The sequence below is a fragment of the Cimex lectularius genome, unplaced genomic scaffold (assembly GCF_000648675.2).
Source record: "Cimex lectularius strain Harlan isolate CLEC.00 unplaced genomic scaffold, Clec_2.1 scaffold199, whole genome shotgun sequence".
NCBI lineage: Eukaryota > Metazoa > Arthropoda > Insecta > Hemiptera > Cimicidae > Cimex > Cimex lectularius.
The window spans coordinates 678,376-697,927 of NW_019392740.1; the positions used below are offsets into that span (position 1 = coordinate 678,376).

General features: G+C 34.9%; 1 protein-coding gene across 1 annotated transcript in view; it reads right to left on the reverse strand.

The window, feature by feature from the left end:
* LOC106663408 overlaps positions 1–18,801 on the reverse strand; it is a 410,261-nt gene extending 391,460 nt beyond the window's left edge. The window contains exon 1 of the mRNA XM_024227078.1: positions 18,707–18,801. Coding sequence (XP_024082846.1) covers positions 18,707–18,786 — 80 coding nt within the window. The 5' untranslated portion in view covers positions 18,787–18,801. The remainder of the gene's footprint in view (positions 1–18,706) is intronic.
* Positions 18,802–19,552: the final 751 nt, after the last annotated feature.

Sequence of the window (19,552 nt, forward strand, 5' to 3'; positions counted from 1 at the left end):
CCTAGACCGAATTCCTAAGCCCTAAGGATGGACATCAACATTCCACCCCACGTCAGAACGTCTAATATTGGACGATTGGAAAAATGTCGCTAAATATTTCAAAAACATCTGTAATAATCTCAACTTATATGGATATGACGTTATTCATCAGCCAGTTTTTGTTCTCTCCCTTCATTACCACCCAACATAAAATTTATTATCGAGAACTCCATAAAAATAATATTCTTAAACATTCTTATTCTTCTCAGGAGCATAAAATTGTTACTGAATAATTTTTTATGTATTTACTTTTTTGTGTTGTGTTCAGTACTTTTGAGCAGTTCTTACTCACTATCCTAATCTTTATACGCAGCTTCTTAGAAAAATAATTTAATTTGTAATAAAGAAGATTTTAATAATCAAATATGCATTTGAATTCTATGATAACCATTAAAGGCGTTACGAGTTGCTGTAAAGCACAGAAAAATATCACACGTTTTACACATAATACATACTAGTTTTGGTATATTTTTTATTTTATTGGTAGGACTGGCATACCTTCTCCCTTTTGTTTTTATAGCCCCTACGTTATGAGCAATAATTGGCTACCAATCTGCGCCATGCCACGATGGCCATGAGTTTCGCTCCACATCACGGACTCAATGGCCAGTATTTGGTTATTTTTCCTATGACGTGTGGTGGATAATATCTTGATCGAGTAAATCGCTGCTACAGCTTCGTGTTTGCCTAGGGTGTATAATTGCTGTTTACATGTTATTGACAACTGGTTGGAAACAAAACAATGGCCGACCAATGTTGGCCATTGTGGGGACACGCACACGACCTATCTACTACGCACATTTTTCGCCTCCTTTTATGTGTTTAGTGAGACCGCTTCCAAACCCAATGTTCCCCAACACCATTTCCAACCTTCGTCATGCCACCTTCCTCTAAACAACTGTATTAAGCGAAGTTTGGGCCACAGTGAAGAGTTGCCATCACAATTATCTGTTACACCAATTCAACTTTTTCCCTACTCTAATGTGCGGTGTGATACTCTATTTGATAAGTTCCCAATAAAACCCCAGGCCATAACATGTCGGAACTGAAGTGGTGTCAGTTTATGCCATTCGGTATCCTTATTTTAGTATGATCCTGAGTCAGTATTTTACATTGTCCTTCTATCAAACCGTGATAATTCGGGACTTTTTGCCCATCAAATCAACTCCACCCATGACGGCTTTGAACAATTGAACTGCTAGCGGTCATTCTGTACATTTGCGGAAGTTTCAGCTTTTGTTCTGACTTAGAATTTTCTTCGAGAGGGAGATTAATTTAAATAGCATTTTTACTACCCTGTTTTCCATTCACAACTGGTAAAGTACAAAAAATACGATAAAACGTAAGGGTTTGGTAAATAATACATACTAATTTAAAAACAAAGCTAGGCGCTAGAAATTAATCTAAAGCAAACAAAAGCTTCTTTTTAAGAGCTATCATAGAATCAGAAAAGGGTTATTTAGACTGAGGTACCGTACCATACGCAACAAGATCCTCTCACTAAAACGGAGGTGTAGCCGCTGGACTTAAAATCTTTTTATCTTTTAAATGACAGATAAGATTCATAGAAAATTAATTTTATTATAGTTTCTTCAAAAATCTTCCAAGGTATCGAAACCAACCACCTTTCATAATAGGGGATCTGAATATCATCATGGTTATGCATATTCAATAATAAGACACTCAACAGATTCCTTCATTGTTCGATCCCGGTGACAAAAGTGTACTTGCGTATTTCAAATGACGATGAACCAATGATTGGTAAAATATTTTAATGGAAAATACAATTCTAAAATTAAGCGTTTACCTTTTGGTGAACAATAAGCATTTGAATCTCTTTAAAAGATAGTTAATACAGTTTGTTCTTTTCAAAGATCCAGATTTCAAACATATTAAACACCGATCCACGGCCCACGCGACGTTCCAATGAAAAATCTAAAACTTTTAATGCAGCTCAATTTCTTATGGGATAAAAACGTGATTTATAACACAACTAAATAATATCTTAATAAATACTGTACGAAAATAATTTTAAATTACTGATTAATTCGTATGACAAATATTGTGTAGGACATATTTAAAATAGAAAGTAAATCAAATCTATTGTATTATTTATGCATTTATCTCCATGTTTAATTTTGCATTTTTTATTTCAAATTTCCTCCCTTTGTTGAAACTGTGTAACACTTTGTATTTGAATTGAAATGGAAATTGTGTTTTACTTCATGTACAGTCCTTAAATAAAGGAAATATCTACGATTTAGGCAAGTGTTCATTAAAACTCGTGTTTTAATTTGTCTACCGCTTTGTCCTATATATTTACTATCGCAATCATAACAATTAAGTTGGAAAATTTTTGACATGTTGTCACCCTTGACTTTTTGGAGGGTTGTTTTTTGGAAGGTTTGGAGGGAATGTTTCTAAGTGAACACGTACTTCTAACAGGTAATATAAGGTTATTATATGCAATTTGTTGCAATTGCAAAACATTTAGATGTATTACATTCATTTTATGGGCAACAAATAAAACATAGGATGGGAGAAGAGCAGAAGTTAAAACCAAACCGAGCTGCTTTTCGGCACCGCTTGTGCGTTTTGCTGGTTTGCCGAGTTTCGCCGTGTTCTATTTATTGATTTAATTTTTTATAATGGTTTTTTATAATATTAATTTATGTTTTTATAATACATTATTCGACAAAAATTTTTTATTTTTATTTTTATATTATTATATTTTTGTATTAAAGCGTTCAGGGATAAGGCCAATTTAAAAGTAATAAAATCAGTTCCTAGTCAAGCCCTCTTCATCCGGATTTTGAAACTACTATTAATAATTCATTAATTGTTGTGAATTATTAATAATAGTTTCAAGGTTCTGATGAAGGAGATAAATTCAGATAATAATAGAGTTAGTCTAGAAAGCTTGACGAAAGTACTGAGTGTTTTCTTTTCTTTTATAATATCCTTATATATGACTAAATCTAAATTTGCATACAAATTTTAGTGTTTTTTCCAACTAAAAGTTGAATTTATTGTCAAAATATTTTACTTAAACGAAATGAAACCGGAATCATGTTTTCTACAGATTACTCTATCAAACTGAAATAATTCATGAGGGTTTAAGAAATGTCCTTTGATTCAATGATAGTTCCAGGCAAAAAGAGGTTATTCGAAAAGAATGACTTTTCTAGGTAACACAGCCTTTGTCTATCTATTGCGGGCTAGTTCCTTAGAAGATCATATTCTAGATCGTCTTCTAGACATAGGTCATCATGTATATCCCATTTTTTAAAGTTGTATTTTTAGTGGATTTTTAGTTGCTTTCTGTTGAACAGGCTGTTCTCTTTCTACCAGTGGGTTGGTTATGCAAGTAGTATTTTTGCTTCCTTCATGCCTGGCATACTATTCCATTAATCCTTGTCTTTTTTAGTAACTCAAGATTCCAGTGATTGTTTTATATTGCTATAATTTATGTTACAATCTGGATTTAGGCATATATTGTCTTTTGAGGCACCCTTCTCTAGTTAGTTAACTAAGTTTGCAGTCTCGCAGGTTAAAACTTCCTCCTAACCAACCTAATCGGTAGACTTTGTATAGATCCGGGTTAGTAGATTCCGGGCAAATGTTGAGTTGATCTCGTAAGCTTGGAGATCTACCTCACTATCTGGTAGTATTATTATTGTTGCACCCTTGAGATGTTTAATATATAATTCGCGTTTCTATGGCTAGTAATTCGGCTTTCAAGATGGTTGAGTTAGGGTCGCGGGCTATGTGGTGCTCATAGTTATGCCTATTTGTGCCAATTCCTTTATCATTTCCGATCTTTTAGATCTGCCTGATTATTGGATAGCATTATTATTGCAACGTTGGGATGTTTTTTATTTATTTGCACGTTTCAATGACTTGAAAGATAGGCCTGATGGGTCGAGGGATGGTGCTCATTATTAAGCCCTTTATACTTTATACTATCTTTATACTATAGGAAAGCTCCAGGTTATTCTTATTTGATTTCATCTTTATATTTTGCGGCCTTTTTAATAATAGTGATGAATTTTTTTTTTTTAATCTTTCATCTTATTATCTTTTTAATATCGTAATGGCAGACTGAGGATTCGTTCCATTGCGACTGTGTGTTTTGTTTTTAGATCACCAGTGATGCTTTAGCAAGTTATTCTTCAGACTTTCTATAGTAGATCACCTGCATTTGTTGTTCGACAACGCATGCAACTTACAACATGTGTCTGACTACATTAAGGTCATCTTACAAATTAGCCCCCAAGTTCTACCAGTCTCTGTCGTGAGTTCTCTTATGGTGTGCAGTCCAGGTTAACCTTTAGTCAAGATTCATTCTTTCGAAAGCTTTATTTCTTGGTTTCGCATAGTCAGGACTGTAATATTTAGGCTATTTTCCTTTTTAGTGTTATAAGAGCATCCTAGGTGACTGGATCTAGAGAGATGTTCGTTAAATACATGGGTGAGTGGTGGAAGAGAAATGATGTTAATGGCTTTGAGTATAGCCAGAAGCTCAGAAGTGATGAGAACAATTATTCATTAACAACGAAACCTCATTAATGAAAAACAAAAGCAATAATGATTCTATTACGCTAAACAACGAAAACATTCCACGAGTATACCAAACGACCGCACCAAAACATGCCAGTATTAACTTTAACTAAAATATACGAAATCCACCTGCATTAAAATAATGGTTATGAGGATCAGCGTGAAGTCTTAAAAAGAATTATTTTATGCGAAGGTTTCGTCGATATATTTATTTCAACGTCTTCAGGGTTCAGCAGTAACTATTAAATACTTTTCATACAGACTTATTATGTCATAAAGACAAAGAGACATATTTATAACTATAAACAACAATCAATGACAACAAACACCCTCAACCTAAATACGCACTTCTTTTTTTATTCATAAATAAAGTGAGTTACAAAAGAACCAAGGGTTGTTTTCATAATAATAATCATTAAAATATTATTAATTATTTACATATGGGCTCTTATTCATATTTGCAGAAGGAACAGGTTAAGAAGAGAAAAATGATTTTATTACAAACAGGGAGGCCAATAAGACCTGCAATCGACTACCAAGAAGAAATATGTAATCTATAATTTCTATTTTCCTTTTTTCCTAAGTCAATTAATTTTAGCTATACCAAGAAGCCACTTCTATTTTGGATTCTGAAAATCCAGATATTATTCTTCATTATTATTGTTAAATTTCAGTTTTTAAATTGAATTAGTTAATTTTTTAAAATTTATAGTATTGATTTTGGTTTTTATAAATGTTATAAACATGCCCCATTCAATGGTTTTTAATAATTAATTTGACTGTTCTAATCAAATTGGCAATAAGGACGAGAGAGGTATCAGAACGTTTTAAAAGCAAGAAAGAACCTTTCAAAAATGTATGAACGAAAATACATCATAGCATTTTATACTAACGTTCAACAAGTTGAAACAGTCTTACATCATATAATTATCGGCCTGATTAAAATTTCCGTGTTTTTATTTTTTACCCTCAGTCGAGCGTTAATGTTACTGACAAAGACGAAGCACCACGAAAGTCTTCAGATACGATAAGCAAAGTGCCAGAAAGGGGATTATTAGTTAAATACAGAAATCAAAATTCGAAAAAGACGTTCCAAGGGTAAACCTGACCTTATCCGGGTTTACGAGATTTACGTGCTTCTATTTGCATAGTGCATTAATTTTTTCGGGTTGACTTTTCCCCTATCGCGAGAGAACCCGGCTGTTCATTATTTATCAAAAATCTGTTAGGGAAGATTTATTGGTTTTGTAAAAAAGGCTAATTTGTAAACATAGAGAATGACACGACAAAGTAAATGTGTTTTAGGTGAACGAGATGTTTGAATTGTACGTCTTAAATCAAGTTAGATTTAACTTTTATACAAAACACCACATTCTTACCAATTCGGTTTTCGGCCACTATATTCCACGCCCTAACAAGGTTCCAGAGTTTTCGATACTCTAGAAAATAAAGAGTATTGCGTCTGGCACCTGGGCATACTTTATAAACTTATTAAACGCTTCCTACCCACTCCATATGATGTTATCCTAAAATCCTAACAATCCACTGCTTCAGATTGAGCTGCAACAATTAGTTCTTGGATGTCAGAGGATACAAGCCGGTGTACTACAAGGAAGCAGTCTTGGTCCCTTCCTTTATATAATTTATACTGCTATTCTACTTATACACCTCTATTACTAACATTATCACGATACCGAAATTTTGTCCTTAACTTGAATCCTCTACCAGCTCTGTCCAATATCCAACAACACATTGAGCTTCCAAAAGACGAATGCAAAAAGTGGAGGAGAACACTGAGTGAAAAAAAATGTACTCAGTGTACATTCGAGTTGAAACGTATTCCCCTACACTGGACATCAACATAAAAAAAAATCGAATTCCATTCGAGGCAAATACTTAAGGCTGGGCCTAGACAACAGACTGAAATGGAATTCCCATCTAACATTTAAGAGGCTACAACTCAACAGAAGACTTGAACAAAAGTATATTGGTATGGTATTTCTAGAGCCAAAATCTGGCTTGACCGTCCAAACTAAACTAACCTTATACAAGACTTAAGTGAGACCTCTTTGGACATACGTAATGGAACTGTTAGATTCTGCCAAGCCATCTAACATCCAGTGCATCCAACCTTCCAATCAAAAATTCCTCAGACAAATCGTCAAAGATCCTTACTACGTCAACATCAACGACCTCAATATTCCTTTGTCAACGAACTGATCCGTACCCGATACCAAAACTTTCACACCAACCTCTCGATCCATCCTAACCCTACTGCGCGAGCCCTCTCCACACAACCTCTCGATCCATCCTAACCCTACTGCGCGAGCCCTCTCCACACAACCTCATCCGGATAACCCGCCTTAATCGACGATGGCCTCGAGACCTTGTCCCTTAATCCCTCACATTTATTACCAGCGTCGGCTGATTTCATATGCACGTGTCCTTCGGGCTTAGTTTAGCGGAAATTTTTTTTTTCATCCTTCGTATACCCTTTTTTTAATACAAAGTACAATACTAGATCTTTGGATTATAGGTAAATTGGAATACCCCTAGTTTTTTTTAAAGATTTTTATTTATGTTGGTTCATATACGTGCTTTAACTGGTTCACATTATACGCTAAAATAAATTAAATAGTTTCTTGGGTGTAAATACTTTTTTTCAGCCATTTTAAAGTACAAAAGAGTAGATTCAGGATTTAAGGGCTGTCCTGACAGACCTGCAGACGTCGATGTTGAAAGTGGAATAAAAGAATTTTGTACCGTTTCTTTAATGGTCCGCCCCAGAATGAGAACAAAACGTAACAAAACGTGAGGTTTATTTTTTCCCTTTTTATTTCTTCTAGTACCGTCCTCGGTACAACGTTGGCGTGATCCTGCGGAGCAAGGTCGTCCGTAGGACCGGGTCAGTCGTAACTTGCGCACTCATCAAGTCAAAAATTGGCAAATATCTAACGTACAAAAAGGCAAAGGATTCGAGCCTATATGGCTCTGAAATCGATCAAATTGCTCATGCCAGAAATGGATATGCGAGTTTGTTAAAGGGGAAAAGTAATGAGAGCCGGCTGACGAAAAATACCTTTCATTAGCCTCATGTCACGTTTTTTCTACGAGTCCCTAGTATTATCTCGGGGGATCCACAGGCATTTCGAATCCGGCTCGACCCAAGAAACATGACTTTTTGTCGAGGCTCGTTTAAAATGCCCCCAGTTCTATTTTTAAAGTCCACCAACCATTGATCGCGTCTACAACAATTATGATCGGATGCTGCCTGAGGTGTCCAGCTTTACGCCTCCCCGGGTGATAAAAGTTATAGCAAATTATTTTTGTTGGAAATTCACCAATTTACCACAACTGAACCATCTTCTATTGATAAGAGACTGTGTGATATCACAAGCAAATCCAAATGGAAGGTAATACTACTCTATAATAATGTTAGCTTAATATATATATATATAGGAAGAAAGAGAGAGAGAGGGGGGAGAGAGAGAGAGAAAGAGAGAGGAGAGAGTGAGAAAGTGGGTGTACTTGTGTGTGTCAGAGGGAAATTGAAAGAGGGAGAGAGGGAGTTAGAAAGACAAAGAGATAAAGATAAACCACTTTACAAAACCTTTTTCCAAAGTTTTAATCCCAAATAAAATGCCAAGAGATGTGCCAGGATTCGATCCATGGCAAATACGGATAAGCCTGAGGTCTGACCTCGGACCTCGAAAAACCTGGAATGGCAAGCTGCGAGAAGTCATAAGCTGTGGTTATAAATAGAGTTAATGTAAGAAAAAGTCTTGGAATCTTAGAATCAGAGTCTGTCTCATATTGAAAAACTCTTCCTCGTACCAATTCATGAGTTTGTATTATTAGTATTACAACGCCGCTTGAACATGGAATTCAGAAAAATTAATAAAAAATTAGAAATATTAATTAATTTTTTATTTAAAACCAATTAGCATGAATTCTAAGATGTTAGAGATTATAAATTCGTTAACAGAACTAAAAAATTAAAATCCGCATAGAAATTAGAGGTCAAATAAATTGACATAATTATGGTACATTAAGCCTTAAGTGTCTGTTATTTCTCGCCAGTTTAGTCTGGTCAAAACCTGGAGGCTTAACTGGACTTCAGGGACCATCAAATTTCGGGCAAGCAATGAAACAATTGTAAATCCTATCACAAATATGGTGTTAGAGTGTATAATAATAATTTGGTTAATATGTATAATAATATGGTTCAAGGTAACTGATAGCCAGATATTTTAATGCAATGAACAACTGATGGAGACCAAACTTATACAATTATTAATTAAATTAATTGTACACATGGTAAATATTAACCCAAATTTTACATTGAGCAATGGAAATGGTTATGAACTAAAAACATTAAAGGGCAACATTAGAAGTGATTGGGGAACAGGATGATGGAATACGAGCACACTACGATATAAGAAACATCAGAGCGCGTCTGGTCGTTTGTGACCCTTCCTCCCTCGGCAATCGAACTATCCACTATAGACCATTATGCAAACGAGGTCCATAAACCGGGGCGAGTGAAATACCACGATTGACCCCCAGCCCAACCATAATGGACGATAGGATCGGACTCATGGCACACCTTTTACAGTTGCGCAAAACATGTCAGGTCCGACGAGTGAATTAACGCCGGATCAACTAGTCGACCGATTCTCTAATCCTCTAATCCAACCCATAAATGGGTTGACACGGTTTGAATTTTTGTTTCAGCGTGTCCCATTGTCTACTTTCCCCTTGATGAATTAAGCAATTGCCGAGGGAGGAAAAGTCCTAAAGGGCCTCGTGTAGACAAAACGACCCGACCATTGAAGGGGCAAACGTGACGACGGTCGTGACTGTGGGATTTTCTTTTTTTCTTCTTTTTCTCTTAATTAAGGAATCTGGGCGAGTCATCACTCGCATCTACATGAGACACATTCACGCGCCCGCCCACGTTTATGGTCACCCGACCGGCGACACCGTCATCCCCAGATGGACTTTTACCATAACAAAACGACTGTTATTAACCTATTAACTTTCGAATTCGAAACTTATTTCGTTAATACATAGAATTTCTTTTGCCCTTTGTTATGGTAAATTGATGACAGCTTACTGTCTCGTTGTCCGATAATGACATACCAAAATATTTAAATAAACAAAATCATTTAATTTAATCCCACAAAACTGTTTTAAACTTAGTGTAAAAAGATTATTTTGAAGCAAATATCGGCTAAAATTTTGAAATTTAAACCTGTTCCATTAACACACGACACTCACTGTCACTTAGGAGGTCACGACGCCAGTGATGCATCAATTGTTGGGGAGAATTATCTGGAAGGGCTCACGATGAAAGGTTTCATGAGGATTTGTGTCACAGGAAAACGTTTATGTAACGCCTTATAGCTGTAGTGGGCTCTTCACGAACTGATACGCAGGATTTCAGAACATTTAGTTGTTCCTCAAAGTTCGATGCTGTTTGCTCAAATGGGTCTCTGAATGGTGATATAAATGAATCGTTTATTTTGTAATCAATTGATCGTTTGTCCAGCTGCTTTTAAAGAATTCTGAAGCTTCAGTTGCGTTCTTGCCTTTTCAATCGTGTGCTTGAGTTATAATGACGTTTGCCATTTTACAGTCAAAAATAGCGAGCTTCATTAGATTGGAAATGGGTAGATAGGAACAGAGGTTTTTCTTCAAAAGGTGAAAAAGTATGTTTATTTTAATGTTCCACCGCTTTGACCACTGCTCAAGGGATGTGATGGGTTTACAGGAGGTTGAGATGACGGGGTCTTTATGAGAGCAAAATATGGCGGTATAATACGTATAGAATTTCTCAGTAGAGAGTTTCAAAAGGTTAAGAACTAAGGGGTGGTGTACAATGTGCATAGAGGATAGGTCCTAAGATATATCCTTGTGGTAATATTGCGTCCATGCGGTAAAGAAGAATCAGTGATTACTTGAAAGTAGTGTTTAAGTAGAATGTTAAAACCAGAAGAGGACCAAAGGAAGGACTTAAGCTTCCATAGCACTCCTGAGAGCCACTGGTACTGCTAAAAAGTAGACTCAGAGCTTCTGAACCCAAACTGGTGGTCAACTATAACGTTGCGGGAATAAGAGACGGGGAGAGTGTGAAAGCATGGAATTTTTGTAGGGTTTTGCTCATTATGAGGTTTTTAGCCACTGGTATCATTAGAATAAGTAAAAATGATCCACTATGGTGGGATGTATGTGATTCTAAGAACAGAATTGTAAATGTAAGTAAGAAAAACTACAGCGTTTTTACGTAAGTTTCGAAATGATTATGCAATGGAACTTTTTTGTTTACAGATGGATAATGTTACCTCTACATAGAGATCTTTACGAGAGGAACGGTGTATACTGTGTAGTGCAAGGATCTAAGTTCCTTATTTGAGTACTTCCGCATCTGAGCTGGCTGAAAGAGAGAAGCAAAAATGTACAATAAACAAAAATGTGAACATGTTATTTTCAGAATTTGAAGAATAAACGGCTCCGGTTATTCTTCAAAGGGTGAGAGTGACATGTTCACAATGTTGTATGTTTATTGTCATTTTTCACACTTTGAATGATGTATGCCCCTTTCTGGTTGATATGACGTGATAAAGAGAGAGTAAAGGATGGCGGTATCATCCGCATAGGTAGTAAGGTTGGTTCAGAAAGTGTAGGAGAGTCTGCGATGTATGCTGTGTAGAGTATGGGTCCTAATAGACTTCCTTGAGGGTACACCTTCATCTGTATCTGTTCACTGAGTATGAATTTGGAACCCATTAATAGTCCAAAGTAGCCCCGAGTCCGATAACCGAACATCTAAAAAGTTTAATTTTCGTAGATGTTTTGGTGATAAATAAATCTATCCTACATTCAAATGTTCCATAAAAATGAAAAACATATCTTAATCTTTCATTGTAATTAAATCGCGATTCAAATTATTTTAGGGTAGGTACACTGTAAAATGCATTTTTTAATTATACATTTTGCCATGGTTGTTTTTGTTGGGGAAAGCGATAAAATAAATAAATAAATTTGATTAATGAACCAATTGATTTTACGATTGTTTTGTTCAGATTGTACTAACAAAACCTCTATCTGCTTGAAAGTAAATATAATGTGGGTTAATTATTTAATCTTACATATTATTAATCAAAATGAACAAGCAAAAACCTGAACAATGGAATATAGATCAACAAGCAGATCTAAAACACTAATAGCCTATTAGCAAATAAATCGATTATTGATAATTGATTTTTTTGTGGTGTTTTAATAGTTCAATGCAATCGAAAAGTGCAAGCTAGTGTGCCAATTTTATAAGGTTACAACAGTACTGTATATAATTAAATTATATTGGCTGATCACTAAATACCAAGGACAACACTCTCTCCAAGTAGGGTGAATTATTTTTTCAGCAATTATTTTAAATTGCGTTTATGATACATTACATTCATGATCATATTAATTATGTGAAATTGTTGAAGCTATTAAATTCGTGTTTATTGATTTGTAATAGTCGTCAGTTCTGCTCCTTCGCGTTATTAAATGATAAACGTGCCAAAGGATGGTCGCCTTTGCCACAAAGAGAAGTCTAATGGATATTTCGTGATCCTGAGGATTTTGTACTGGATTCTTGTTTCACTTTCTGGGTGGAACCGATGCGCAAAACACCAATTATGAGAGTTAATGGTCCAAAGAATGACCTTGGAAGAGCTCAACTTTTTAATGTCGATTTCCTTCATCCAGATACGATCCGTTCCTTCAAACTGCAAAGATTCTGACACACTTCCGTTTGAAATTTCAATTCGTCAAGCCTGGAGTCACGTCCGAACCAGTGCAGTGCGTAATCAAAAGCGTACACCAACAATAACTCATTTGTACAGTTAAAAACGCATGCTTCCAATGTTGTAGTATTTATTTTTATTTAGTTTTTTAGAAAACCGGTCCCCGTTGTACCGTTTCTTATTCATTAGAACCCCGCAGCGCAGACAGCGTAACGCCCGGAATGAATTTTAGCGTTTGATGAAGGGTTGAATTTAATTGTTATTAGTCGCTGAATCGGTCACACGAGGAATTCACCTGTTTTTGCCTTCTACGGCCTTAAGAACAGTGTAATAAATTGTTCTTCCTGGAGATAACATAATACTTCATTGTTGGGAGTTTCTTTAGTTTTTTTCGGCCTAGAATTTTTGAAGGTAGTAATCCGGGGAAGTGAACTACACGGAAAAACACTGTTCTACAAAAACTGAAGGGACAATAATTGAAGGTTCGTCCCGGGCGAATCGGTCACTCCGTGGCAAATGCTGAACGCGCCGTCGGATCGCCTTGACCCTTTGAGGACGCCCAAGGGGGAACCGGTCCGGCCCGGGCAGATCCAATACCGTTTCTTTCCACATCCCCAACCCGTCCTCATCGTTTTCACAAATCCACCTGCATGGGTCATCTCCCATTGACTATCGATCACGGGGCAGCCGGCAAAAGTAGAAAAACAGACATTGAGAAATTCTTATCCATTACTCAACTTTGAGGGTTTATAAGGAATAACTACCGAAATTTGTAGATCATCACTGCCATATACGGCGTTATATTCGCTTGCCCTCATAAGTTTAACTTATCATAGCAAAAAATTTTAACTCATCAACTCCATCATTTATTCACTGTTCATACACGACTCATACAATCGCAAACCATCCAACCGTTATTTTTCTATTAAATTTATTCATCATACATAATCATTATATAGTTACAATAAACGCTATATTTAAGTCATTCTATTCATAATGTGAGCAACGAGGCATTAAAAACAAACTATTTAAATTGCATTGTAGTCAGATTTGTGTATTTACGAACAAGGCGAAAAATCGAAATAAATAAAAATTAACAATTTGCTAGACGTTCAACAAGGCGTTGATGTCGGGGAATTTCGGAAAACGTATGTTCTGTTTTATTGATTATTCTAAAGACTTTCATTGTGAGGCAAGTCCTTCGTCATATATCAAGACATCTTGTCTGCTTCCCGAGAAATCTGTATAACGACCATGTAGCAACGGCAAGAACAACGAGCTGGTTTAAGAATGCGAAAGGAGTACGGTAGGGCTGTATACTCTCACCCTACCTATTCAACCTGTAAGCAGAACACATCATACGACGTGCTGGGCTTGAAGAATCCAAGGCTGGAGTTAAAATCTTTGGAAGAAACGGTAACAGATATGCAGATTGAACCACTTTGATGGCTGAAAGCGATGAGGATTTGAGGAGTCATATAATGAAGGTGAAAAAAGAAATTCCAAAAACGTGGTTGCAATTCTTTTCAAAACAACCTTGATTGATTGGAGAATTAAATTAAGAAATTTAAAAACTGGACTATCTTCTTACCTCATCGCGTCGCATCTTATTCAATGTTTAATCAAAATAGACCAATAGGTTTTTTGCCTGCGATATTCGGTGCTCAATATAGAAAAGCATAACAACTATATATTTTATCCAAATTCAACATTATTACAACTGTTAATAGGCCGAATTTCTCTCATTTCATGAGAAAAATAAGTATAAATTAGACTAAAAGTTCCAAAACGTTTTATGTTATATCTCCGGTTCTGATTTATTAACTAAGATCCAGTTTATTCCATTTCGTGTAATTTATGAGGTTCTAAAATCAAAAATTTCTTGTTGATCAATGAAGATATTCCAATCCTATTACCATTTTTTGGATTTTCAAAAAATCCGCAGCAGAAAATCGTATAAAAAAAAACTTCTCGGTTCCTCTTTTTCATAAAACATTTACAGTTTGTAGCTTGATTGTTTCCAATCACTTCGATCTGTGAGACGCGTTTTCGCTCTTCGTCATCAGTTACAGTCATCCAGACCTACAGAGCGAGGATAAACAGACGAAAATAACACAAAACCAAGCTTCAAAGCGTTGAATGTTCACCAAATTTTTCGACCTTAAAACCCAATGAATATTTCATAAAATACGGATGAAATTTCATTAATTCGTAAGTTGAACTGTATCATAGTGTAACGTTTAACACAAAATTGACTTACAACCATTTTCAACAGAATCAGTTTTACTTATATAGTTCAGTATTTATTGTAAGCATGGATACTGTGTAATAATAGTTCAAATCGACAATTTTCCAATTGGCGTATAAAGCCGATTGAAACTCTTAGGGAATTAAGGAGAGCAGTGGCTTGTCTCGGGTCTCAAAGCACACTCATTACACGTGGTCATTTAAGCACGCGTCACTCGTTACGAGCACGCGACCCGGTTCGCGCATCCGACCAGAACGGAGCTCAATTAATATAACACACAGGACGACCTCAAAAGGGAATAAACATAAATAAAATTGGTTTTACACCAAAGATGCAATTGTAATAATTGTCACACGTACATGAGCGATAATCCAAGGCAGACTGTCTTATTGCAAACCGGTAATTCTGATAATTAAAATATTACATAACGGAAAAATAATTTATCACTGTATTTTCAAGAAGGAAACTAAAACGTTATGACGGATTTATGCACCTTCAGATTAAGCGTCAACTTCACAGATCGTTGGGCAGCGTAATTAACCTTCGGGCACTTTTCCTCCCTCTTGAGGCGTCGTCCAAACGAAAGTTAACTTTTTTTTGTAAAAAAGAATATTAGGTATGATATATAATCAACGTTTCTATATCTTTCTAAGTGCATATATTTTTCATTTTAATTTCATTTTAACCACTGAGCATTCTTTACAGGGGTGAGAAAAGCTAGCACAAATTGTATAACATTTGTATGTTAATGTGTCTTAACTTTAATCATTCCTAATTACAAATAATTAATCTGGTTAAAACCACTTGCGAAGTTTTTTCTATGCAAAGCTTAGCATGCAGAAGAGGCTATTAAACAAAAAATAACTGGTATGAATATTCAAGGGATTAAACTTCCAGTTCAAAAATTAAAGAAAAACAAGAGTTAAGAGGAAAAAGTGAAGAATAAATTATTTTAAAAAAATAGAACCTGATACTATCGGTAGGTCATGCGCATATTTGTCTGATCCATCATTAAAATCTCCAAGATATAGTAAAATCGGCTTTAGTCAGCCATTCAAATCTTCTTAACATCATGCAATACCGATTGTTGCAATACATATGCAAATAAATTAAGACATTTGAATCAATAATTTATACCGTGCGAGTTTTTATAAAAGACCTTGCCTTTTATTTTCACGCTGCCTATTTTATAGGAGAACTTCAAATTGTTCCGAACGTAAATTTTTGCATAGAATCTGCTGGCACTAATGAAATTTGAATAAGTTGGCGCTTTAAGCCAACCTGGTAATCTTTTTCTCAAATGTTGGGCCCTATTTTTTCAGACATTTTTTAAGCCGTTTTATTCTAAAAAAATTGTACTAGATACTCAAAACTTCGTTCTGGAGATATTGAAGTTTTCCTTCAAAAGTCAATCATTTCAATTTATGTAGTGACTGACTGATAGTTGTCGTTTGAAATTGAATTTTAAAAAATGAAGCAAAACAAATTTTTAATGTTCTCCTTTTTTAACCACGTACATAAATAGACATTATCGAATTAAGAAGGAAATAATTTTAGAACAAATCTATGAATTTCTGACTTTCTGGTATCATTTTTTGCTAATGGAAAGTACTTTCAAAATATGAATATTTAAATTGACATTTGAAAAAATGTTGATCACCAGATTGGGTCAACTTAATAAAAGTCTAATAGCACCAGAAGATACTACGTTAAAATTACCTTAACGACCACACTTAGTTTAAGAATAAAATCAGCAGCGTAAAAATAAAAGGTCATCTTTTAAAAAAACTCGCAGGATAAATTGTAATATACATTACAACATATATAATGTAAAGTATGTCAAACTTGTTTGTACTAAAAATTTTGTAGTATTCGCAATCTATAGTAAAGTTACATAAAGTAAATTCTTAGAAATAATTGGTTGAAAAATGTAGATTATACTTAATTTTTTAGTCTATTGTCACACTGTGATTGTGAGAAAAGCTTCGACAATTTTACAGTGCATGTCTAAATATCTGAAATCCAATAAAATTTAGGAAAGTGGAAAAATACATTCTCCTACTTACGATGTTCCGTACAACTTTTCGAGTAAAATAGTTTGAAGTTTTAAAAACTCATATATTTTGCGGATTAATTCCCCTAATTTATTCAGTCATTTTCTTATCATTTTATTTTCAAATTAGACTTCGACAAAATCGGTGACTGAAAAAATGCGAAAATATCGAATCCATATTAAAATATTTATGATATTTTTGTTTTTGGGGGCTGTTTGGGGTGAAAATACGATCCTAAAAATCAACTGTTTCTTTAAAAAAAAATAAAATAAAATATATATATATATATATATGAATTGCATTTCAATAGGAAACTCGATCGACATCAGAATTGATTTTTTTTTTGTGTGTTTGCTAAACGAAGGAAAGAACTGAAACCTACCCGTAGAGAATTTTATGAGTTTAAAAACTTGTGATTATAGCTTATAATTAATTCGGTCCGAATTATTTATTCGGTCATTTTTGCGACTTTTAAGCAAAAAGAACAACTGAAAAAATTGATTAAACTGAACAATACTTAATTTCAGATAAGACTTGCACAAAATAAAGGATAGAAAAATTTCAAAATGGTCGAAAAGCTCTTAAACTACCTGTGATTGGAATTAACAAAAAATAACCAAAATTTAAATTCGGGTTTTTTGGTTACATAGATTTTTTTTTCTTGTGGTTACAAAAAAGTAAAGCATTGAAAACAACTCAACCGGTCCTTAGCAATCTTTAGAACTTTAGATACCTTATAAGCATTAACCTACAAGTAATGGAACAAATCTGGCCGTAAATCAGCAACCAAATCAGAACCCGAAATATAAAATAAAAGGTGTGTGTGAGGAGTGTTCGTTGATTTCAACCCTATTTTTATAATTTATAATGACATAAGAACCAAAATTGTTAAAAAAAAGAAAAAAGTAATGTTTCCAACAATTGTAATCTTTTGGACATTAGATAAAAACCAGAGGAGTCATGCGCTTTGCCTACTGAACTACACTATTAATTGACGGAAAATTATTAAACTGAACGCTACTTATTAGACTTTGTTAAAATCAGATACTGAAAAATTTTAAAATATTGGATCTCTATTGAAATATCCGTGAGTTAAATCAACCCAAAAATGACTAAACATTTGAATTCGGGGTTTTAGGGGGAGGAAAAAAAACGATTCTATAAATATTTGTTTCTTGTTAAAATTTTTTTAATCTACTTGGCTACGTCGCTTGGTCATAAATTATGTATTGCATTTAAATATGAAGCTCGAATTCGCTCGTCGTCTTTTTCGTGTTTGTTAAAAGAAGGATATACTGAAAACAACTGAACAGAGCAATAATAAATGTTAGGGAACCTTATGAGTTATTACCTATATATAATTGAATAAACCTGCCTCTTTTTGTTGATTTTTCATCCTTTTTTTAAAATATTTATAATGGCGTAAAAATCAAAATTGTTAACATACCCTCGAAGAAGAGGAATTACCCTTTCCAACAACTGTAATCCTATCGGCATTGGATAAAAACCAGAGGAGTTATGTATTTTACCTACTAGTTTGCAACATTATTTCATGGCTTTTTAAGCAAAAGATTAACAAGAACATTTATTAAACTGAGTAGTTACTTTCAGATTCCATTTTGATAAAATCAAGGATTGAAAGAACTCGAAAAGATCGAATTTAATTAAACTGTCTGTGATTGAAACAAAAATTTACATTTTTTATGAACAATTTGACGAATTTGAAATGATTAAGTTAAAAAGGGTTGGTTTTGATTTGGTTACTTTAGGGCGGTGAAGATGAGGCGTTCTTTCAGATGGATTACGTTGAGTTGTATTTCTTAAACCAACGTTAAAATCTCTGGGAGACGTGATTCAAGAGATCGGAAGGCTCGGGATCGGTAACAAAAGCGTTTCCGCCGACTGTTACACTTTCTCACGGCCTTCCGTAAGAGTCGTTCACCCCCGTCTCGGCACCCGAGTCTGGAGGTCCGAAAAAGGAAAAAAGGTCGGATTTGGATTTCAGCGATTACCTCTTCTTCTCCTTGGTCCTGACGCTGTGGCCGCGTTTGATGAAGGTGAAACCCTGGCCGGCTCTCTTTTCGGACGACATCGCGCACGGGTTCTCACAATTGCATTCTCACACAACTCACGGGCCGCGAGTCGATGCGACCGCTCTAACGCAGGAACGAGACTGAGCCCGTGAAAGACGGACGCCGCCCCCACCCCCGCCGGCACGGATCTCACCACTCATCCCTCTTGATTTCTCGCTGAATGACGCGCCTTTACGGCAGGTAAACTAAATTTTCAGTATTTTTATTACACAAAAAAGAGGGAAGACGGTCAGAAGAACTCTGCTTGTAACCAGATATTTTCTTATATTTGCAGAAAAGATTCGTCTATCATTAAGAAATCCACTCAGCACAACAATAATCTTCAATTGTCCTTCAGTACTGAGGAAATTTGATGAAACTGTGAGCAATCACCAGATAAATTTGCTAGACTTTGCTTATGAAATCCCCTTCCTGATTATAATAATAGCATATTTTGAATCTCAAATAGGCGGGTTTTTCTTAAAATCGTTTCTATGTCGGTAGCTGAGGAATTTTCTTTCAAACGAAGCAAAATATAAAAAAATAGATAAAAACCAGAGGAGTTATGGATTTTGCCTGCTAGATTACACTATTACTTTTTAATTGGAAGAGAAAAAAAAATCATGAAACTGAACACTACTTATTTTCAAATTAGACTTTGCTAAAATCAGGTACTGAAAAATTTGAAAATATAGGATCTCTATTAAACTATCTGTGAGGTAAATCAATACAAAAATCACTAAACATTTGATTCGGGTTTTTTTGGGTGCAAAAAAACTAAATCAA